Raw genomic sequence first — 24,343 nt, forward strand, 5'->3', positions numbered from 1 at the left:
ATTATATTGACTATTCCGCGCTGCCCGCTGCGCGCGTCTGCCCGCGCCTGCCAGCGCTGCCCGCTTCGCCGTTCCGGCGCCGGCCACCCAAACCGGGTCGGGTCGTGTCAACCCGGCAACCCGCCGGTTCGGGTCCGGGTTCGGTTTTTCGACCCGTTTCTCTACCCAGTTCGGGTTAGGGTCGACCCGTTTCGCACCCGGGTCAGTTCGGGTTCGACCCGAACCCGACCCGTGACCCGAAATTGACACCCCTAATCCTACCGATGATATTTGTTTGTGGTTGGCACTAGTGAAAATATCACCCATAGAACAACATATGAGTGCATGGAATAAAATATTAAAGTTTAAATGATGGTATGTGTGGTAAGAATGAAGGGGATTTACAAACATATTACTTTATTTCATGCTATTTATATATCTACTACTCAAAGTTTTAATATTACTTGCCTACCATCTATAAAATAAATATGAGTGCATTGAATGAAGTATTAAAATTTATAGGGTGGTATGTATGTATGAATGAAATATATGAGTGATATATTTGATTTTAAAGTGGGTGGTAGATATGTAATATTAATATTTTGGGTGTTATATATGTAAATACTATAAAATAAAGTGGTATGCATATAAATCCTCCAAGAATTAAATATAGGAGTAATATATCTGATATTAAAATTTTATATGAATGATAGAAATGTAATATTAATATTTTAGATATTTGAAATGTAAATAGCATGAAATAATGTGATAGGTAAGTAAATGAATTTTAAATAATTTTAAATATAAATAAATTTGCAATTTATTTGACTAATCATGAAAATATAATTGTCTGAAATACAGGTCCGAATATCACCGACACCAAAATATAAGAGGGAGGAAAAAAAAAAAAAAAAAAAAAAAAAAAAGGAAAAAAAAAAAAAAAAAAAAAGAAAAGAAAAATACAAGCACTGAGTTGGGGTGGCTCGCTTCCCTGGCAGATCTTCTCCTGTCTCCAACCTCCCGCTCATCCTGTGAATCGCTTCAAATCGAAGAAATTTGTTTTAATGCGGTGGACGGAGAAGGCATTATAAGAAGAATCAGTAGAGATATTGCATTCTCGAATCTTGAGAAGGAAGGCAGATTTTCTTCTTCCCTCTTTAAACCTGATCAGATCTACTATTTCGAAATGGGGGAATCCTTTCTTAGATTTTCAGCTCTGGTGCGCGATGGCCTTGGGCTTGGTATGTAATGAGGTAAGATTGCGTTTCGGCAGTGATTTCCGATTCGTTATTTTGAATGTTAAGGCTTTGTTTGGAGATTTGAGCATAATGGTGTGTGGCAGATTGCAGGGTTGAATCGGTGGAGATCTAGAAGTGGAGATGGGCGAGAGCCAGCGCTTTCAGATGGGTACCGTTGGTGCGTTGTCGCTTTCTGTGGTCTCTTCGGTGTCAATTGTGATCTGCAACAAGGCACTTATTAGTTCCCTCGGCTTTTCGTTCGGTTGGTGATCTTAGCTCTTGGGTTTACACCTATTATAGGGCTTGTGAATTGAATGCATTTGGTATCTTATATCTGTTTGATTGCATGGTGGCATAATTTCATTTCCAAATGATTGAGATGGTTCAGCTGAAATAAATCATATTATTGCATGGTATTTCTTTTCTTCTTTTGTTTCTGTAAAAAAAAAAAAAAACGAATAGTTTGTTGGTTTTTTAAGTCAACGGAAGAGGGTTAAGATCTTGTTAATTTAATAACTCCTGCCAACGTAGAATGTTGTAATTTCCTGAGGCAGAGGTGGGTTACCTCTGGTTTGGGAATTTCATTATATACTGGCTAGTTATCCTTTTGCTCATTTGAAAGAGGATAATGGAATCCTTAATACTGTAACAATGGGTGATGAATCTGGTGGGAAAGTAAGATAAGCAACCATAATGAAGCTAAATCTGTGAAATAAAGTTCAAGGCTTCATTTGAGACAATTTTCATACCATTTTTTAAAGTATATTTCTGGCACAAAAAATTCTTGAAGATGATGAAAAACAATGTCTAAAAACAATCTCAAACGAAGCCTATGACATGAAATTAAAATTGGGCTTTATCATTTAGTTGCTAGGATTATAACAGATACATTTGTGTTTGTATGTTTGATGGTGAGGCTGGTGAAACAGAGGAGGAGGAAAATAAGGGAAAGAAGAAAGGGAAAGGCATTCTAGGGAAATGAGGTGATTAGGGAGGTGCAGGGCTGAACAGGGGAGGATGGATAAGGCAAAATATATTCTTTGGCTATGCAACATGGAAATTATCAACTCCAGCACCACAGGAGAGAATTAAAGGATCATTAACAACTAGCGAGTAACCTTGAATGGAGGTGGCTAGAGCTTTTCTAGTAGATGAGGGGGAGTGGTGTGAGGATTCTTTAGTATGTTGAGAATCATTGGATGGGCCGATGGGGAAACCAATTGTTATTGAGCATTAGCAACCTGGTTTGGTAAAGCCTGTGTATGAGCATGTCTTGCCTTGTTATGAAGAAAAGAAGAAGAAGAAAGAATCCCTTGTCCATGGTGTGTACAAAATATACCATATTTCAAAAACATCACGACAACCATATAAACATGTATGTTCTTCATAGACTCGGATGAAGGTTGCTTTATATTGGTTTTATGAATTTAAGTATGAGAAGGCTCAAATAAGAAATTTGGAATGTAGTACAATGTGAATGTTGGTGGAAATGTGTCATTATGCAAAATGGTTTAATGACATCATGGGAGTACCATATCCAGAGGATAGGATTATATATTTCAGAATGAGAGATTTTTTGGGCGCAACTAGTTGGCTTTTAATAAGAACAAAAGGCCATCAGATTGCATGATGTCAGGCTCGTTTTGTTACCATGCTTGTTCTTGTTGCTTCTCAGTATTCGTATACAACTTGAACTTTTAAATATTATGAAAATGACTTTAAGATTTGTGTTGTTGTTATTTGTAAAACCATATCTCTTTTGAAACTTTTATTCCATGTATTCATGTACACTGTATGATATTTCAAAACCTTGCAGCAAAAAATTATGAAGTGATAATCAAGCAAATGTGAGACCTTAGGTTATAGCCTGTGGACTTCATTTGCACAAGCTGTTCTAGGCTAACATCATCTGATGAGGACATCTGCCAGAAATTCAGACATGTGTATCGTCGGAGGAATCGTAGGTCGATGGCTACGATTCAGAGTCTGTACTTTTGATGTATTTTCTATTTTATGTATTAGGTTGCATTTGAGTTTTCCCATTTTACCCCTATGGGGGAGTGAGTTTATGTTGTAGCCCAAAGGCACTTTAGTCTTTTCTGTTTTCTTCTATTTGGGCCTATTTATAGAAGACCTCTTGCATTGTATGGGATTGATGAACGAAATTATAATTGTTGTTTTCTCTCTAGAGCTTGTGAGTTCTTGAGTGGTGAAGTCCCAAAGCGTGGGCAAAGCAATACCCACCAGTCGCTGGAGGTGTCTGGGGCTCGTGGTCCGACGTCTCTTCCTCTTGCTCCACCACCGACCACCCTTAATCCCATCACCAAACCCCCCACCACCGGCTAGCCTTTCCGCATTAGACGTTCCCCTTGTCTCCCCTCAACCACCGGCTTTCCCCTCCCCTTGCTCCAAACTCCGACCAAGCCAAATTCCCCAACCTAAGGCTTTCCTAATTCAATCCACTTACTTTTGGGAAGAGATTTCATCATTTGAAATTCAAAATTTGAATTTCAAAAACCTTACTAAATTGACTACGCCAAATTAGAAAAGTTTTCAAATTTTGAATCTAATTTAATATTAAATTAGATTGGATTTCTTCACTTTTTTCCTAAAGTGAATTAATGCATTAAGGATCATTAATTTCCCTCCCCAAACCCTTCTTCCTCTATGCATGCTGCCGGTCCCCCTATTGATCCCCTTTCCTTTTTTTTTTTCCTTCTCTCCTCACATTAACACTACCTAATTTTGGATTTGGAATTCAAATTCAAATTTCCCTCCCACTAATTAATTTGAAAATCTGAAATTAATTCAGTTTTCCTCACCCAACCTAATCCTTGCTAAGCCTCCATCCGCCCCCTCTCTTACCCGACCCCTCTCCCTCTCACGGTCGAACCCCATCACCTCCCTCCAAACTGCTGCTCCCACTCCCCATCATTCAATCTTCATTGCTCCCCACTCAAAGGCAAGCATGAATGGCCGATCCAGAGATTGATCACGGATTCGTAGAAGATTCCACGGACGGACCGACATCCTTCAATCCACTTTCTTCGATTTCAATCCGGACTTCGACAACTTGGTGGAAGAATACGTGGACCACATTTTATATCAATTGACCCTTTAAATTGAAGAGCACATCCTTCCGGTCCGCTGATACGTTGTCAATCATCCACCTACACCTACTTTGGCTACCATTCCAACGACTGCTACCCGAGGCTTCTACCTTCTATTGGTGGAATTACTAAGTGTGTTGATCTTGCTTCTCCGTCGAACCCTACCAACTTGAGAGAGATTGACTATTGGAGCTTAAGGTTAACACATCACTTTGTTAACCCGTGGATTGTGTTGAACTAATCAATTCATTACTTTATATTTGTTGTTATTTTAAAGGATTCCCTAACTTTAGTTTGTGATCGATTACCTATGCGTAGCTTCTTCATAAGAACTTTGAACCTATTTGTGTGAAGTATTAAGATTAAATTTATCATTGCTCAACTATTATTTATTAATACTCGCAAACAATTCCTGGTTTTACATCATCATCTCTTCAATGCTGATATACTGACTTAGTTTAAAATAACTTCTTATACGAAAATTCTATCTAAATCTTATCAAATATGATTTTGTTTATATGAAAACTTCTTATGCCAAGATTCTATCCAAATCTTTTCAAATATGACTTTGTTTATTGTGACGAGCTGCAAATGGATTATTTCCTTCTTGTTTCTATTGACTAGCTTCTATAAAAGCTAGGTGAGATGGTTTTGCTTGATTCTAAATTTGAACTGAGTCATCATCTCACAGGTGTAACCAGTACAAATCTTGAATAGAAATGCTAATACAAATCTCAACTAGAAATGCTAAAACTGCCACATAAATATTCTCTATTGCCACATGTGATTTGCAGCCACGACCTTGACAAGTTGGCATCTATTGGTGACCTTTTGTTCTCTTCATGTGGCACTATGGATGAAGTTGTTCGAACATAAGCCTTTTGATCCAAGGGCAGTAATGGGCTTTGGAATACTAAATGGATGCTCTATTGGTCTTTTGAATTTAAGCCTTGGTTTCAACTCCGTCGGTTTCTACCAGGTGCTTTTTCATCTTACTGTGCTCTGTTTACATGACCTTAGAACATTATTTAACACTTTTATGTATAACTGTTGTGTTCTAGAGTTGAACTGCACAAATCTTCATGGAACCACTTTTTTTTGGGTGTAAAGCTAACTTTTTACATAGTACGCTTGAAAGTTATAAGATGCATGTGTACTGCAGAACAACAATGTGAAGGTTTTATGGATCAGGTTGTTGGCTTGATATGAATACTATGTATGGAGAGGTAGCAAAATAGTTAGGGAAAAGGGAAATAGATGTGACAATGAATTTAGGGAAACAATATGTAATTGAATCAGTTAGACATGATTCAATCTCTTCTTCTAGCATTACATTCATGATTAAAGGACCCCACATCCATGGCAATAGATTTTTGTTCATCATTCCTCATACCATAACATAATAAGAGGAATCCTACTTGTAGAGTAATGTTAGAAAATAACTAATGATATAAATCCAAATCACATAAAATATATAAAATATTGCTATTGTAGTTGTAGACTTAATTTAAATATACAAGTAATATATTAGTATCATTATTACTATATGCCAACTCATCTAGGTTATAGATTTGATTGTTACATAGGATAAGTTAATATTGAATCTAAATGGTTTAAATGAATATAACAACAAATAAAACATAAATTCAAAAGCTCTAAATCTCTCAATTTAACCTTTTAAAAAGCACCATAACATAAAATTAAATTGAATATAAATTCAACTCTAGGCCCTTAAAAAATTGCATTTATTAATAGGAATGACAATCATAATCCACCTAGAAGAATTATAAATGTTTAAGACAAGTTTGGTGTTAGGATTTACCTAAATCAAATGGATGAAGGGGATGATAGCATGAGAAGGGAGAAAATAATGAGATGCTTGTGCTTCTTTCCCCTTCAAGAAGGAAACGAAGAAATCTCAAGCAAGGAGGGGAAATCAAGGCATCAACAACCAAGTCAGTCCTTATTCCATCCAAATCTCTCCTCTACTGCTCGGGCAGACATATGCACGAATTAGTAGGGTTACCAAACTGTGAAGTCTTTGAGCACGACCATGGCCACTCGTCTTCCTTGCTATGCGTCCCGTGCCATAGGAGGCCGATGCCGAACATCACCTCCTTGATCCCAGTTCACATGCGGCGTCTGACTTTTGTTCTGAGCTCCCTTCCTCGCCGCCGCTCCCCCTCTTTCTCATGCTCAGCTCATGCCCTAAGTCTCGATTCCTATCTTAAAGGCACAAGATTTCCTAGTAGGGCAAAAGGTGAAGTGAAACGGCTTGGTTGAATCAGTTCGGTTCACCTCTCTACTTTGGGTTACCGCACAAATAACCTTTGCCAAAAGAAGTTGGTACCTCACCACCATACTAAATAATTGAAATTTATGGCTATAATGCATGACATCTTAGAGGTTAGGATTTGCTGATGCAAACCTAGAACAAGACATAAGCATTCCATGGATCACAATTCTCTCAACCAGTAATTTAAGCAATGCTTGGTCTCGTTTGATTCAAAATTAGACATATATTCCAAAAATAATTTAAGGTCAGCAAAATATGAAATTTTGTAAGAAGCTTGAGCATGAATAAAAAACATGCATTGATTTAAAATTTGCAAAAAAGAAAAATTCATATGTAGCAAATTTGACCAAATCTCTATCTTATACGTAAAAAGCGTCTAGATGAAAGCATAAGGATAAAGGTTTGCAATTGGAAGATCCAAGCCCAATGCAGATACAAGTAGAAGTATCCCTCCAAAGCCATTGTCAAGATTTGCATCATGCTTAAAGACTTCACATCCAACTGACATGCACAAGTTTAAGATGAAACAATAATTTTATCTAGTAATTTATATAATAGTATATGCCATAGAGGTCCTATTTATAACTCAAAAAGACCAAAAATAGTTTCTCATAATCCTCCAAGTCCTTGTCAAAAGCTGCAAGTTTCAGTTTCAATAAACTTGGATTCCAGCGAACACAATTTGTTTTGAATTCATTCTAAGCAAAATTGCAAGTCGGTAGAATTATTATAGTGCATATATGAGATACGCTAGAGAAAGCAAGTATCAGGTGATGCTATAACAGGAAAGTTGTTTTAAGAAGGAAAATCCAATTGCCAACTAAAGCAATTGTAGGAATAGATCAAACAACGGTTGGAAGACGTATACAGTATGTTAAACAATAACAATACTACCAATCGAAGGAAACTTCCATCAAAACATAACCTAAAGGCTTGACACTGCAAAATTAGTTGCAACAATAATTCAAACTATCCATGCTAGCCAAAATACTAGAAAATATATCATTCTCATATGCACCAACATCATAGGCATGCTACATTAAAAACAAGCCATAAAATATACAGTAAGAAAACTGGAACACCAAAACTTAAAATGTCACTATTCTCATTTGAATGCTCACTTCTTCATTTACTAATATAAACTTTCGGATTTCTAGTGGCCGATATTATCTTAGTTTATAACATTTTCATTCTACAAATTTTAGAATTTAGATTTAATCACTAGTGGTTCATTTTCCATGTTTATACATGAATTTGGCATTGCATCTAGATCATTAGAAATGTTCATTTAGGTTTGGCGTGATAATTTGTAACATCAATCTGTTCATGTTTCATCAAAGACGTGCTCATGCTTTTATGGTCATGATTGCTTTGCATGTCTGTTGGCATTTGAGATTCATTTTCCGGTTTAATTGTAAAGATTTTCTTTTATTATAAGTGATTATTTTTCATGCTGATTAATTTGTTATATATGCTTTTTTCTTTGCGGTTCAGATGACAAAGCTAGCAATCATCCCGTTCACTGTTTTGTTAGAAACTCTCTTCTTCAGAAAGAATTTCAGGTCAGTATTCTACTCATTGTTGCGGCTGAAATTGTAGGATGAAGATGTTCTCATACTTATCTAGCCATATTCTTAAATTTATCATTAACTCTGGGATCAAAGCTGATACTGGCGTGCACTTCTATTAGAAAGGGATTAGATTTATTTATTTTTTTCGATATTTCACTCCCAATCACACATCACTTTTTGTTGCTTGGTCAAGCAAGCTCAAACATTGTAGACTTTGCGTCTGGTTTTTGGAGGATAACTGAAATATTCTAAATGAAGAAGTGATAATTGGCCTAGGGATCTACATCTTAAGTATCCATTTGCAGTTCTCAAATGAATGTGATCTAAGGTATTCATGTTTTTGCTCTCAGAACTATACTCTTAAAATGTGGCATCAAGCATAACTTCTTCCACCTTTTTATTAAAAAGATTTGGATGTCACTTCTTTTTGGTATAGGATGCTTAGCTCTAATTGATTGTGAACTTGATTGTTAGACTCAACCAGCTTAACCTTAGATAACTCCTAAGAGTATCTCTTTCTCTCTCTTGTAACTTTCTAATTCCTTGATTTCCCTCTACAATAATGACAGCTTTAATATTTTAACTCAAAGAGGTTAACCTCTATTCCTTCTTTGACATCTTTTTATATGGATATAGAATACCACGTACAAAATATAGGCATTAGTTTCTAATTGGGAGAACTATGAGGAGATTACACTAATTTCTGCACTGAAACCGTGGAATGTTGGTGTCAGATTATCATTATTGCTTAACAATAAGCATGCGGTCATGGAGTCACTCGGCTCTAAGGCTCTTCTTCCCAAATCTTTTTTAAGTTTCCTCTTGGCGGCCATACTTTCAACTCATGTTTCTTTCAACAACATATGGATTCCATGAGACTTCTATTCTCAGCTTTGAAGTCTTTTTGGTTTGCCCACATGCCATTGAGTCTATTGATATCCCGATCAATAATATAGCTACCAGTCCTCTTATGAGAAGGAAATGTGGTGCATTTAGATTGATTATAAGGCGTGGATCTAGTCCATCAATGTGATCTGATAATATAAGGGAAGATTTGGGGAAACTTCAAATTAATCGGGTTACATTTATCAATAGAGAACCACACCTTGCCAAAAGAGAGGCATGCTTTATAGAAGTATGCCAGCTCAACACTTTTTATTTTCTCCTACTGCTTCAGCCATCATCATCTTACTTCACCGACCACAATGATATAATTGGTGCATAAAATACTTTTGCTATGGCTCTTCATGATAGGCATGCACATGCATGGTCCCATCGAAATAATTGCACTCATTTCAGTGGCTAGCCATCATAGGATGAGCATGTACGTTTGGGTAAGGGTTTGGATCTGCACAAGCTTTTTTTTTGTTCTGGGCAGCAAAACCTTTGCAAGAGGATGCACCTTGGTGTATGCTTTTTGCTGATGATATTCTTCTTGTTGATAAGACTAGAGAGGGAGTTGAAGGTAAACTTGAATTATGGAGGTAAACCTTGGAGTTTAAAGGTTTTCGCTTGAGTAGATCTAAAACTGAATATATGGAGTGTTCAGTGACTCTGATGACCCGGTTAGGAAAGTTGAGGTATTAGATTTGACTTATGTTAAAAAAGTTAGAGGTAGACCTAAAAAGACTTGGTTAGAAAATATTAGAAATGATCTTTCTTTATTAGATTTAAATGAGAATTTGACTTTTAACATGATACAATGAAGAATAAGGATTCATATTGCCGACCCCACGTAGTGGAACAAAAGCTTGATGTTGTTGTTGTTGTTGGCAGCAAAAACCTTTTAAACATAGTTTTTGTTATTCCTTTCAACTATCTCTTATTTAATCTCTCTTTCCTTAATTGCTAAAGATATGGATATGAATAAATCTTTCAATTATGTATGATATTTGACCCATATAATTTAGCTTGGCCTCTTCAAATCTTATTAAGTTGCTGGTTGAGTCGCCCGTGGCACTTAGGTACCACCGTGATTTCTGTTGTCCATCTAGTGGGTGTTTTTGCTGTCATTTCATTATCATCTGAGTAGGTTTTGAAAATGTCTCAATCTCACTGAAGCATTTCATTATTGTTCTTGCTGCTCTTATTCTAGAATGTGTATTAGCGATACGGCCTGGAAATAATTCGAATTAAATGCCTTTATAGGGCTAAAGAAAAGGGCCATGAACTTCAAAGGATTAAGTGTTTTCTTAACAAGCTGAAGATTATTTGCATCAAAGGGATGTGAAAGCTTGGATGATAAGATGATAATGAATCAGAAAAGAACTAAACTGTTATTACAGTGTACTAGTTATCATCATCTTGAGCTACTTATTAAAATGATATTTAAAAGAATTTCTTAGTACAGAAAGGTATTGAATTGAAGAATTTGAAAAGCTTGCAATGAGCAAGTGCTTACCACGATTTCTTTCTAGTGGAAGATTTTAATATTGAACAAAAAATTTAATTGAGTGTTGCAATAACTTGATTAGTAGAAACGAACTTCATACATTTATACATTCAATACCTTGAAATTTAATGTGCATTCTATCGTTTCAATTATTGCTGCAGTTTTCTTGATTGTGCAAATACATGCTTGCATTAATGCACATTTGCCAAGTACTACATTAATGTGCCCAGATGTGCAACTTCTAAAATTTCTTTTGCTGTTCGATCCTACCAAAAGTTGTTGATTTGTTAACTGTGGTTAATATCTATTTGTTTTTTATATGCAAGTCTTGTTTTCATGTTTTTGAATAACTTATTTTCCATCTGTTATTACAGTCGGAGCATCAAATTCTCACTAGCTCTCCTCCTGTTTGGTGTTGGTATTGCGACTGTGACAGATCTTCAACTCAATATGCTCGGATCTATCTTGTCACTTCTTGCAATTTTTACAACATGCATTGCTCAGATTGTATCCTTATAAATCTTTGTTCAATTCTGTCACAAAGAGTTGACGTTAAATTCTACTATATTGTTGTACAACTTTGATAGAATTAGTTGATATAGTAATTTAGGTTCCACCGTTCCATGATTACTTGAATTTTTTCTTCACAATTGCAGAATGATGAGAAAAATATTTCAGGGGATAATTATTTTCCTACTGCTGTAACTGAATTTGCATGTTTATGAATCTTCATTTGATGCAATGCAACTTTAATTCAAAATTTTATTGTTGCACGTGAAAAAAAGATTTGACCAATTTTCTATTTGCCAAAAACTCAGGAAATATAATTAGGTAATTACAGGATGAATTGAGCCATTTAGATGTAAAAATAGTCATATGTGATCTGTTTTATTTGCGGGCATATTCTCAAAAAATTAGCAAATGAAAAAGAGGAACACTCTTTGTTGATTTTTGTTTGTCCTAAAACCTTAACCACCCTTCCCAGATGACTAACACAATTCAGAAGAGGTTTAAAGTCTCATCTACACAGCTCTTATATCAGTCTTGTCCTTATCAGGCAATAACTTTATTTGTTATTGGCCCTTTCCTCGATGGACTTCTAACTAAACAGAATGTTTTTGCATTCAAGTATACACCTCAAGTTCTGGTTAGTGAAACTTATTCTTCTAGCAAACATTTATTCTCTATTTCGTGAAAATTTAGCTAATGGCAAAGCCAAATCTTTTTCTTTTTCAGGTCTTTATTGTGCTTTCTTGCCTAATATCTGTCTCTGTGAACTTCAGTACTTTTCTTGTGATTGGAAAAACATCCCCAGTCACATATCAAGTTTTGGGTCATCTCAAAACATGTTTAGTTCTAGCATTTGGCTATGTTTTACTGCATGATCCGTTTTGCTGGAGAAATATATTGGGAATTTTCGTAGCAGTAGTTGGAATGGTCCTGTATTCTTACTATTGCTCAATCGAAAGCCAGCAAAAAGCTAATGAAGGGACTGTCCAGTTATTACAGGTCTGAAAACTTTTTCCTTCAAATGCAATATTGTAAAATGCATCCGTTATTTACTTATTATTTGAAACATATCCAAAACATATTCTGCTCCACTGCATGAGCTTCAACTTAGCAGTCCAACTAACCTTTAACATAGATTTAAGTTTCACAGTACTTTATTATTACCTTTTTTTTTGTTCAAATGCATATTAAGATGTACTGTGCCAAAAAAATTGCTGCGTTGTTGATTATCTTAATTTTATCTTCGTTTTAGAAACTGCTATATGACAATACCATCAAACTCCTCTTGTAACGGTAATATTTCTTCCTAATTGGATTAGATTTATGTATGTGCTATTGTCATATATTACCAACTGCTTGTTTGGTGAGGTTATGAATTTGTGTTATAGGTAATTAGGCTGTAGGGGTCAGACAACCTTGGAAGATTAGTAAAGTGTTATGTAATTTGATTTAGGTCCTCACAGGTTAACTTCAATAAACTATTTCTATTGTTCACAAATATGGTTGAACAATTCTGTCTCTGTTAACCTAAGTTTATCATTGTCCTTCATAATCCTTCAACTCTCATTTTAGCTTTCTATAATGGGGGCATATTCACCAACTATTTTCAAATAGATTATCTACAATATATGTTACTCCTACTACCTCTATAATATAATCATTCCTTAAATTATCAATGATATCCTCTTGAGATATTTCTCCATTTTATTTTCCCCGCTTAAATTCATTTTAACAATAAATGTCAAATGATAAGTTTGAATTGATTAAATTATGCATCATTTGAAGCATTAAGATACATGAGAGCATTGGGTTTACTCCCACACTGGATAATTGAGAAATATATTGATGTAAAAATACCAAATAGTTGAGTCTCTTTATTAGTTTAGGCATTTGAATTGAAATGGATTTGATCATTGGTATATCATGCCCAATTTTGCCCCCCTTTTAGTCTGCACTCCATAAAAAGTGATATCTGTAATGATGGCTATAAGGATTGAGTGTTCATATGGTTTATAACTCATTGATATTAATGTCTTTTATCATAAATGATCAAGGTATAATAATGGGTGGCCCCATATCAAGCCTGACTTTGATCCCTCTTTGATTCACTATTACTAACAAAGTGGTATCTGAGCTGATAGTGATGTTGGGATCGAGCGGTTCATGAGATCTATGGATTTCTTGGGTTTTATTATCTTTCTCCATGTATGAGCAGGGTTTAAGGATCCGTGACTGCTATAATGGTTCCACTTAGTTGAGGGGGCTCATGTTACAAGTAGTTGGTTATCATAGCTTGATCGTCCACATAAAAAAATTCCATTTGAGGTATTTAAATCATCTATGTGTAGAGTTCTCATGTGAGGGAGATTATTAAAATATATAAAAATATTTGATTTAGTTTCTCATAGACAGTTCCCTCCTGGACTAGTCAAAAGATGGGTCGAACCCTCCTAGATTGGCTAGGACCCATGATCAGGCGGGAATGAAACAGGCAAAGGTTATGCCTGGTAATTCTTTCGCCCTCCTTGGGGTGGGGCCTAGGGAGTGATGCAAAAGAGGCTAGGAGGGAATTTCAAATTGGGAGGGATGTTTTGGGAATTATTGTATGCTTTAATTAGTTTATTTTCTGGGTTAAGATCGTGCTTGTGTTTGCTGAGTAAGGGTTAGGTTGAGTGGGCTCTAGCCATTGGCTAGGGATTTGAGAGAAGCGGATCTTCCTCTCCAATTGAAGATCCATTGCATCTTGTTTTTTATATCTTCCAATAAAAAAAGTATTTGTGTGTTCTTCTCCCTATTTTCCTTGGTTTTGTTTTGTAGTTTTGCTGAAATTCCATTTTAGCTAAGGTATTGGAATTTTTTTGCATTCACTTCCTATTAAATTGGTATCAGAGCGATGTCCTGGACTAAAATATAATTTTTCCTTGTTGATTTCCGTTGTTTTTTTCTCTCCAATCTTCTTGTTTTTTTGCTGTTTGAAGGCCCGATTCGTTATTTGTTTATTGTTTTTGCGGTTTGGAGCCTTGATCTAGGTACCTATGGTGGGAAAAAAAGTAGAGGTGTTGGAAGGGGAGATCAGTCAATTGAAATATAATTTTGCAGAAATGATTTCATATTTCAAAAAATATTTTTCAGCCATCCATGAGAAGATCGATGGAAAATTTGCCATATTGGAGGAGATGATGAGGAAGATATTCGAGTTACAAACCAAAATAGCACAGTCGGAGGCGAGGGAAGTCGCCGCTAGATAAGGAAGTGGGGAAAACCCTACTCTATTAAGATGAAGGGAAGATCAAGTGGTGGAGATTTTGGAGGGAGAAGAGAGAATCCCTCCCGTAGAGTCTGTTCCTATGGAGGAGTTGGGTAGAGGGTATGAGAATCAAAGGGTTGCTTTTTAAAAGGAGAGGGAAAATTGAAAGAAGAGGGCTTGGTTATGATTGGAGGGGTGCTACATTTGAAAGGAAAGAGGCTAAATTTGAAAGGTAGTATCTGAATTTGAAAGGAGAATTGCTGATTATGATCGAAGGGATGCTGGATTTGAAAAAATGGGGGGATTTTAACGAAGGATTTTGGTATGAGCATATAATGGATGATCAAGACATTTGGAGGGAACTACCCCCTTGGGGAATGAAAAATTATGGAGGAAATAGGGGAAATGAAGGAGATCCAAGGGTAAGGAAGCTGAATATGTCTATTTTTTCGGGAGAGGATGCACATGGGTGAGTTTATAGGGTGAAGAGGTACTTTACCGTTAATAGGTTGATAGAGGAGGAGAGATTGACGATGGTTAGAATGTGCTTGGAGGGAAAAGTGTTGGTATGATACCAGTGGAGGGATATGAGGCAGCTCCTACGAACCTAAAGCGAGTTTAAGGTTTGCTTGTTGGAATGTTTTCGAACCAGCATGGGAGGAGAATTCTATGAGCAATTCGTCGCTTTGACTAGGAGGGGACAATGGTGGAGTACAGTGAGTAGTTTGAGCACCTGGCTAGCCGGTTGGATCGGCTTCCAGAGACTGTATTAGAGGGAAACTTTATGAAAAAGCTCAAACTAGAGATTTGGGTGGCAGTTAGAGTGATGCGTCTCGTGTTGTGGGCTGATACCAGGGGGTTATAGATTGGTGTTCCAACTTATATAATTGGGGTTTTCTCTGATGTCGGAACCCTCAACCGGAAAATAACACAAGCATACTTACAATAACAACATAAGTAATGAGGAAGAAGATGATGAACATTAACAAAATAGTACGAAAATAAATAAAATAATAAGAACCTAACAAAAGTACAATAAAAAAGATATAAAATTATATAAATATGCTGTAGGTGGCAGAACCGACCATTAACAGCTAATATATTATATAAACAAAGTAAAAATTATAGAAATAAAATTGCAGAAATGAAATTGCATAAATAAAATTACATAAATAGAAAGTAGACAGCTTAGCCGACCATGAAAGAAAAGAAAATTAACTGGAAAGAAAATTGCAGAAATAAAATTAATAAAACTAATTAGTAGCGGAAAATAAAGAAATATAAGAAATAAAGAAACATGTTAGTAGTCAAACAGCCTCTATGGGTCTGTTCTTCAAAAATTTCATGTTAGCAGTCTTTGGAGTTCGAAGAGAATAATTCTCTTGATTTTTTTTTAAAGATGGTTGCGATATCAACCTGAAGTAATGATACTTCTTCGTGCTTTCTTTTAAAATTATATTCTATTATGGAGTTCTTATACCCTTTAGATTTACAGTCTGAAATCTCACGATATCATTTCAGCATTTTGTAAAACCTCACCCAAGCAGTTGACCCGAAAATAATAAAGTTATTTTAACTTTCCCTCAAACGACTTTTCTCGCCTTAAACGGGAATCAAATTGGGCATTGACTGAACCGGTCTGTTGGTAGACTGAAAATAATATCTTTCGGACAAATATTCTCCAAGATAGAAAGATAATTTTTTCAAAACTCAAGAAAAAGAAAAAAGTAAAGGTAGAATTTAAGAAGACATGATGAAAACTAAGATAGATTCAAGACAAAGGTTTACAAATCTTGAGAAGTTTTTCTTCTCTAATCCAAGACTTGGACTCTACTAAGACTTAGACAACTATTTATAAGAGGAGAACTATTCTCCTTTCTTTCTCTCTCACTTTCCCTTCATAACTTCTCTCTTTCTCACTTCTCTCACTCTCTCTCACCAATTCACCCTTACTCTTACCCATACTTCATAACACACACTCATGGGGTATTTATAGTGAAACTCCCATAATTACATTACAAACTTAACTCCATGGTATAACACACCTAACCATGATTAAAAGAAAATAATTACAAATAGTGCTAAATAGTAACAACCATTTCTAAAAGAAGACATAATGCCACTTCCACTTTCATGCTTTATCCACCACTTCAAAAGGGAGATTCTTCATGTTGGGTAGATGTTTGGTATGCCATACTCTTCTAGATGTATTTCATACGTATGAATAGTAGCAGTACTATTCATCTTCATAGTGCTGTGGCTTCATTTATTGATACGTCAAAAACTTCCTCAATTGGTTGATTTAATTCCATCACTTTGTATGTTTCAACCATATCCACATTCTTAATTTTGTAGTCAAAGGTATATAAATAATTTTCTGCTAAAGGAGTGTCTAGATAGAATTTTTCAATAGGAGTTTCTCCAACTAGTTTGTAGATACGATTGTCCTTTCCAGGATTCCAAAACCAATTAGCACTTTGAACAACTGCTCTCCAATGGTCCACTTGGGTTGTAAGAGGGATATCTAGATTTAGATCCCAGAATTGTTCCCAAATAAAACAGGTAAACATTCCATAGTCATTGTTGCTTTCAATGGTTTGAATTTTATAAAGATGTCTGCTTGGTTCTGTTCGTTCTTCGATCCATTCAGGTGGAGAGGAATCAATTTTAATTTGTATGGATCTTGTGGATAGTGGTAGTACATGCTTTATAATTCTTTGGAGCTTTAGATCAAAGAAATCTATTATTCTATCAGTTGCAATCCATACCGAACTCATAAAACCATAAGTCAATAAAAGTTACAGAGACATTTTGAGATATTTGTAAACAAAATCTTCATATACATCAAGTATAATAAAGGCCTTATAGATATCGTATTTTACCTGACATATACATCCATCCTAAGGATTATCAGGAGTGTTGCATCTTATTGTTGATTTTGTGCATGACTGAGAAAGATTATGGTATATTTCCTTTGTCGCAGCAATCCCATTGATTTGAAAATATCATTGAGCTAATAATCCCATAAACTCATGGATCACTAATAATTCTGCAAAATTAGTATGATATACCATTTCATATATTGGTTCTCTTCTCTCTCCAGGTAATATCCTTATCCTTTCAACAATCTTCATGTTACTTGCTGAGCTTGATTCTGCGTCTGAATATGCTTGTTCTAATTTTTAACCTCAGCCTGTATTTGTTCTTCTATGGCTCTTGTCTCAAATGAATATTCTCCATTTTCTTCTCCTTCAATCTTTCTTAGAATTTTAAAACCATCATAGCATATTAGTGAAGAAGAGATGTAGTAGTTTGGTCCTATCTTTTTTCTCATTTCTTTTTGTGCTTGCTGGAGGTCTTCAAATCCTTTCCAAAAGAGTTTCTTTGATGCTTTGATTTGTTCTGATGCTTCAGTCCAGCTAGCATATATTCCTGGGTTAGGTAGAGAAAAGACAGCATAGCAAAAATATTTGTTTTTGGTTTTCTCTTTGGATTCCAGCAGAAAGTAGTTTATTAATGCACTAATGATCAGTTTCTTTTGTCCAAGAAAAGTAATATCTGTCTTCATATTCCAGATGTTGTCAATGATATCTTTTTATTTTTTATCCAGCCACTTTCTTTCTTCAGTCTGATAGGAGTCTTTCTTTTTTATTTCATTCAGTTTATTTTGGCACTCCATCCTGTTAGAGACATTCATCAGGTCAAATTCATCATTAGAATAATCAACAATAGAAAGTAGATTTGATATTTTTACAAGGTTCAATTGTCTAGATAATTGGTCTGGATAGAAATTATCTTTTCCTTTAATATGTTCCCATTTAATGAATAAGCCTTTATTAATAACATGATCAAAGAATTTAATCCACCTTCTGGAGCTCAAGGTGTTTTTAACTTCTTTGTTCTATTTGGCAAATCTAACAATGACTTTACAGTCAGTTCTAATGAGAATTTCATCTTTATCACAGATGAAAATATAAAATGCTTCAAGATTATAAATTATAGCAAGAATTTCATAGTCAAGAGAAGTTAAGTATCCCTTCTTTTTATAAATTCCCAAAGCATATCTATAGATCTTTTCTTCGTTTTTGTCAGAAAATTTGTTTGGTTTTCTGATGAGAGTTCCTCCCCATCCTTATTCACAACCATCTGATTCTATAATCAAATAATCCAAATCAAGAGGAAGAGTTAGTTCAGGAAGTTTAGAAACCAAATCTTTAATTTTCTGCACAAGCAAAACATCCTCTCTATTGAAAGTTCTAATGCCTTTCAAAGAGGTTTTGTTATACAATGGCTTTGTAGGTATGATACCAGTGGAGGGATATGAGGCAGCTCCTACGGACCTAGAGCGAGTTTAAGGTTTGCTTGTTGGAATGTTTTCGAACCAGCATGAGAGGAGAATTCTATGAGCAATTCTTCGCTCTGACTAGGAGGGGACAATGGTGGAGTACAGTGAGCAGTTTGAGCACCTGGCTAGCCAGTTGGATCGGCTTCCAGAGATTGTACTAGAGGGAAACTTTATGAAAAAGCTCAAACTAGAGATTTGGGTGGCAGTTAGAGTGATGAGACTCGTGTTGTGGGCTGATACCAGGGGTTATAGATTGGTGTTCCAACCTATAATTGGGGTTTTCTCTGATGTTAGAACCCTCAACCGGAAAATAACACAAGTATACTTACAATAACAGCATAAGCAATGAGGAAGAAGATGATGAACAATAACAAAATAGTACGAAAATAAATAAAATAATAAGAACCTAACAAAAGTACAATAAAAAAGATATAAAATTATATAAATATGCTGTAGGTGGCAGAGACGACCATTAACAACTAATATATTATATAAACAAAGTAAAAATTGCAGAAATGAAATTGCATAAATAAAATTACATAAATAGAAAGCAGGCAGCTTAGCCGACCATGAAAGAAAAGAAAATTAACTGGAAAGAAAATTGCAGAAATAAAATTAATAAAGCTAATTAGCAGCGAAAAATAAAGAAATATAAAAAATAAAGAAACATGTTAGTAGTCAAACAGCCTCTATGGGTCTGTTCTTCAAAAGTTTCCTGTCAGCAGTCTTTGGAGTTCGAAAAGAATAATTCTCTTTATTTTTTTTTAAGATTGTTGCGATATCAACCAGAAGTAAGGATACTTCTTCGTGCTTTCTTTTAAAATTATATTCTATTATGGAGTTCTTATACCATTTAGATTTATAGTCTGAAATCTCACGATATCATTTCAACACTTTGTAAAATCTCACCCAAGCAGTTGACCCGAAAATAACAAAGTTATTTTAACTTTCCCTCAAACGGCTTCTCTCGCCTTAAACGAGAATCAAATTAGGCATTGACTGAACCGGTCTGTTGATAGACTGAAAATAATATCTTTCGGACAAAGATTCTCCAAGATAGAAAGATAATTCTTTCAAGGCTCAAGAAAAAGAAAAGTAAAGATATAAATTTAAGAAGACATGGATGAAAATTAAGATAGATTCAAGATAAAGATTTACAAATCTTGAGAAGTTTTCCTTCTCTACTCTAAGACTTGGACTCTACTAAGACTTAGACAACGATTTACAAGAGGAGAACTATTCTCATTTCTTTCTCTCTGACTTTCCCTTCATAACTTCTCTCTTTCTCACTTCTCCCACTCTCTCTCACCAATTCACCCTTACTCTTACACATACTTCATAACACACACTCATGGGGTATTTATAGTGAAACTCCCATGATTACATTACAAACTTAACTCCATGGTATAACACACCTAATCATGGTTAAAGCAAAATAATTACAAATAGTGTTAAATAGTAACGACCATTTCTAAAAGAAGACATAATGCCACTTCCACCTTTATGCTTTATCCACCACTTCAAAAGGGAGATTCTTCATGTTGGGTAGATGTTTGGTATGCTATACTCTAGATGTATTCCATACGTATGAATAGTAGCAGTAATATTCATCTTCATAGTGCTGTGGGGCCCACCATTCTTTTGAATTTTTGTCGTCAAGAGATTCACTTGTAGCTGTTTGATATTTTGTAATAAATCTTGCAGTTGAGCAATTTTTTGATCAACTTGAGATTTATTATCTTTTATATCTTTCTTTAATTGTAATAATAATTCTCGAGATTGAATCTCAACCTCCTTAGACTTATTATTCTCAATTAAAGCAGATAATCTATTGATATATTGTTTTGAAGGTATATCGTCCAGCTTAAGAAGCTGGAATTTACTGTACAGATCTTCTTGCGATGCCTTAAGATAAGCAACTTGGCCACTTAGATTTTTAATCAGCAGGTTCTTTTCTTTCAACTTCTCAGTGATGAGGCTTGAAGAATTCAAGAGCTTCTGTTGATTAAGTTCTAAGGTTTCAGATAGCTTTAGTAGTAGATTTGTAAGCGAATTCAGACGGGCTTCTTTACTGTGTAACTGATGAAAAAAATCTTCTTTGGAGAAATAACAATTATGTTTTGCTTTTTCCAAAGAAACCACACACTTTGATTTTTCCGAAATGGACAAATCCAGATAATTAAAACGTTTTTCAGCAAAGCTCATAAAAAAATTAAAAAAGAAATAAATTTGAGCTATAGTGAAGTGATAAGCTCAAGCAACAGTGCGGTGAACAGCATAATGATAAGCACAAAAATAAAATAATAAGAAAAAGTACAACTAAGAGATAAGAAGGAATAAAAAGTACAACAAAAAGATAAGAAGGAATAAAAAGTACAACAAAGAGATAAGAAGGAATAAAAAGTACAACAAAAATATTAGAGGGAATAAACGATTGTTATGAACAGTAAAATATTGGAAATTACCCTTGTTATGTAATGAACAGTATTTTACCGTCGTTTAGTTTCGAGGTCAACCTGACCGATTATGTAGTTTTGAAAGCCAAACTAAAACGGTCTGGGATCAGATTTTCAGGGAAACGAAAAAGGGCTAGAAAGGCAACTTTTCGCTGTGATAAAAATGAAATTCTCATTAGAACTGACTGTGAAGCCATTATTAGATTTGCCAAACAGAACAAAGAAGTTAAAAACACATTGAGCTCCAGAAGGTGGATTAAATTCTTTGATCATGTTATTAATAAAGGCTTATTCATTAAATGGGAACATATTAAAGGAAAAGATAATTTCTATCCAGACCAATTATCTAGACAATTGAACCTTGGAAAAGTATCAAATCTATTGCTGAGTATTCTGATGATGAATTTGACCTGATGAATGTCTCTGACAGGATGGAGTGCCAAAATAAACTAAAGGAAACAGAAAAGAAAGACTCCTATCAGATTGAAGAAAGAAAGTGTCTGGATAAAAAACAAAAAGATATCATTGACAACATCTGGAATATGAAGACATATATTACTTTTCTTGGACAAAAGAAGCTGATCATTAGTGCATTAATAAACTATTATCTACTGGAATTCAAAGAGAAAACCAAAAACAAATATCTTTGCTATGCTGTCTTTTCTCTACCTAACTCAGGAATATATGCTAGCTGGACTGAAGCATCAGAACAAATCAAAGCATCAAAGAAACCCTTTTGAAAAGGATTTGAAGACCTCCAACAAGCACAAAAAGAAAAGAGAAAAAAGGTAGGACCAAACTATTACATCTCTTCTTCACTAATAGGCTATGATGGTTTTAAAATTTTAAGAAAGACTGAAGGAGAAGAAAATGGAGAATATCCATTTGAGACAAGAGCCATAGAAGAACAAATACTGGCTGAGGCAAAAGAATTAGAACAAGCATATTCAGAAGCAGAATCATGCTCAGCAAGTAACATGAAGATTGCCAAAAGGATAAGGATATTACCTGGAGAGAGAAGAGAACTAATATATGAAATGGTATATCGTACTAATTTTGCAGAATTATCAGTGATCCATGAGTTTATGGGATTATTAGCTTAAGGATACTTTCAAATCAATGGGATTGCTGCGACAAAGGAAATATACCATAATCTCTCTCATCCATGCACAAAATCAACAATAAGATGCAACAATCCTGATAATCCTTATGATGGATGTATATGTCAGGTAAAATACGATATCTATAAGGCCTTTATTATGCTTGATGTATGTGAAGATTTTGTTTACAGAGATCTCAAAATGTCTTCGCAACTTTTATTGACTTATAGTTTTCTGAGTTATGTATGGATTGCAACTGATAGAAGAATAGATTTCTTTGATCTAAAGCTCCAAAGAATTATAAAGCATGTGCTACCACTATTCACAAGATCCATATAAATTAAAATATGGTGGAAGTGGCATTATGTTTTCTTTTAGAAATGGTTGTTACTATTTAGCACTATTTGTAATTATTTTCCTTTAACCATGGTTAGGTGTGTTATACCATGGAGTTAAGTTTGTAATGTAATCATGGGAGTTTCACTATAAATACCCCATGAGTGCGTGTTATGAAGCATGAGTGAGAGTAAGGGTGAATTGGTGAAAGAGATTGGGAGAAGTGAGAAAGAGAGAAGTTAGGAAGGGAAAGTGAGAGAGAAAGAAAGGAGAATAGTTCTCCTCTTGTAAATAGTTGTCTAAGTCTTAGTAAAATCCAAGTTTTGGAGTAGAGAAGGAAAACTTCTCAAGATTTATAAATCTTTATCTTGAATCTATCTTAGTTTTCATCCATGACTTCTTAAATTTATACCTTTACTTTTTCTTTTCTTGAGCCTTGAAAGAATTATCTTTCTATCTTGAAGAATCTTTGTCCGAAAGATATTATTTTCAGTCTACCAACAGGCCGGTTCAGTTAATGCCCAATTTGATTCCCGTTTAAGGCGAGAGAAGCCGTTTGAGGGAAAGTTAAAATAACTTTGTTATTTTCGGGTCAACTACTTGGGTGAGGTTTTACAAAGTGCTGAAATGATATCGTGAGATTTCAGACTGTAAATCTAAAGGGTATAAGAACTCCATAATAGAATATAATTTTAAAAGAAAGCACGAAAAAGTATTTTTACTTCGGGTTGATATCGCAATCATCTTAAAAAAAATCAAGAGAATTATTCTCTTCGAACTCCAAAGACTGCTGACAGAGAACTTTTGAAGAACAGACCCATAGAGGCTGTTTGAGTACTAACATGTTTCTTTATTTCTTATATTTCTTTATTTTCCGTTGCTAATTAGCTTTATTAATTTTATTTTTGCAATTTTCTTTCCATTTAATTTTCTTTTCTTTCATGGTCGGCTAAGCCGCCTGCTTTCTATTTATGTAATTTTTTTATGCAATTTTATTTCTGCAATTTTTATTTTGTTTATATAATATATTAGCTGTTAATGGTCGGCTCTTCCACCTACAGCATATTTATATAATTTTATATTGTTTTCATTGTACTTATGCTAGGTTCTTATTATTTTATTTATGTTCGTACTATTTTGTTACTGTTCACCATCTTCTTCCTCATTGCTTATGTTGTTATTGTAAGTATGCTTGTGTTATTTTCCGGTTGAGGGTTTCGACATCAGAGAAAACCCCATCTTTTTAGCATCCAAGGAGCGAACACCGAATATTCCTAAGGAGGAGAAGATTGTAGGAGGAAGGCTTGAGGGAAACTTCAAGAAGCTCATTGAGACGGAGTTACATGAGAAGAGGGCAAGGGGGCTGTGTTTCAGATGTGACAATAAGTATACATCGGGGCACAAGTGTAATTACCGAACTCTTCAGATTTTCACAGTTTGTGATGATGAAAAAATTAAGGAGGGAGGTGATGGTGTGGCAACAATTTATATCTTTCCACTTTGCGGACAATGTGAGTTTTTGGGAGGGGGGTATTGATAGACCGGTCCCTCCTGGATCAGTCAAAAGAGGGGCCTATCCCCCTGGACAGTCCAAGACTCGTGACTAGGCCGGAATGAAACATGCTGACGTTCCGCCTGGCAATTCTTCCGCCTTGGGGTGGGGCATAAGGAGTAATGCAAAGGAGGGAGCGAGTAGGAGATAATTTCAAATTGGGATGACTATTTTAGGAATTACTATATTAGTGTATGCTCTAAGTAGTTTA

At 35.0% G+C, this 24,343-nt stretch overlaps 1 protein-coding gene across 4 annotated transcripts in view; it reads left to right on the forward strand.

Moving 5' to 3' along the window:
• Positions 1 to 904: 904 nt before the first annotated feature.
• LOC110115553 (UDP-xylose transporter 3) overlaps positions 905 to 24,343 on the forward strand; it is a 30,659-nt gene continuing 7,220 nt past the window's right edge. Inside the window, exons 1-7 of one of the 4 annotated variants that reach the window (XM_028700264.1) lie at positions 905 to 1,232; positions 1,322 to 1,395; positions 5,122 to 5,306; positions 8,118 to 8,185; positions 10,961 to 11,093; positions 11,572 to 11,733; positions 11,823 to 12,095. In XM_028700264.1, the coding sequence (XP_028556097.1) occupies positions 1,359 to 1,395; positions 5,122 to 5,306; positions 8,118 to 8,185; positions 10,961 to 11,093; positions 11,572 to 11,733; positions 11,823 to 12,095 (858 nt within the window). In that variant the 5' untranslated portion in view covers positions 905 to 1,232; positions 1,322 to 1,358. Of the gene's footprint in view, positions 1,233 to 1,321; positions 1,480 to 5,121; positions 5,307 to 8,117; positions 8,186 to 10,960; positions 11,094 to 11,571; positions 11,734 to 11,822; positions 12,096 to 24,343 lie in introns of all 4 variants that reach the window. The other 3 variants (XM_028700266.1, XM_020848824.2, XM_020848817.2) reach the window with 3 other exon arrangements.

This window comes from Dendrobium catenatum, unplaced genomic scaffold, assembly GCF_001605985.2.
Source record: "Dendrobium catenatum unplaced genomic scaffold, ASM160598v2 fragScaff_scaffold_1481, whole genome shotgun sequence".
NCBI classification, from domain to species: Eukaryota; Viridiplantae; Streptophyta; class Magnoliopsida; order Asparagales; family Orchidaceae; genus Dendrobium; species Dendrobium catenatum.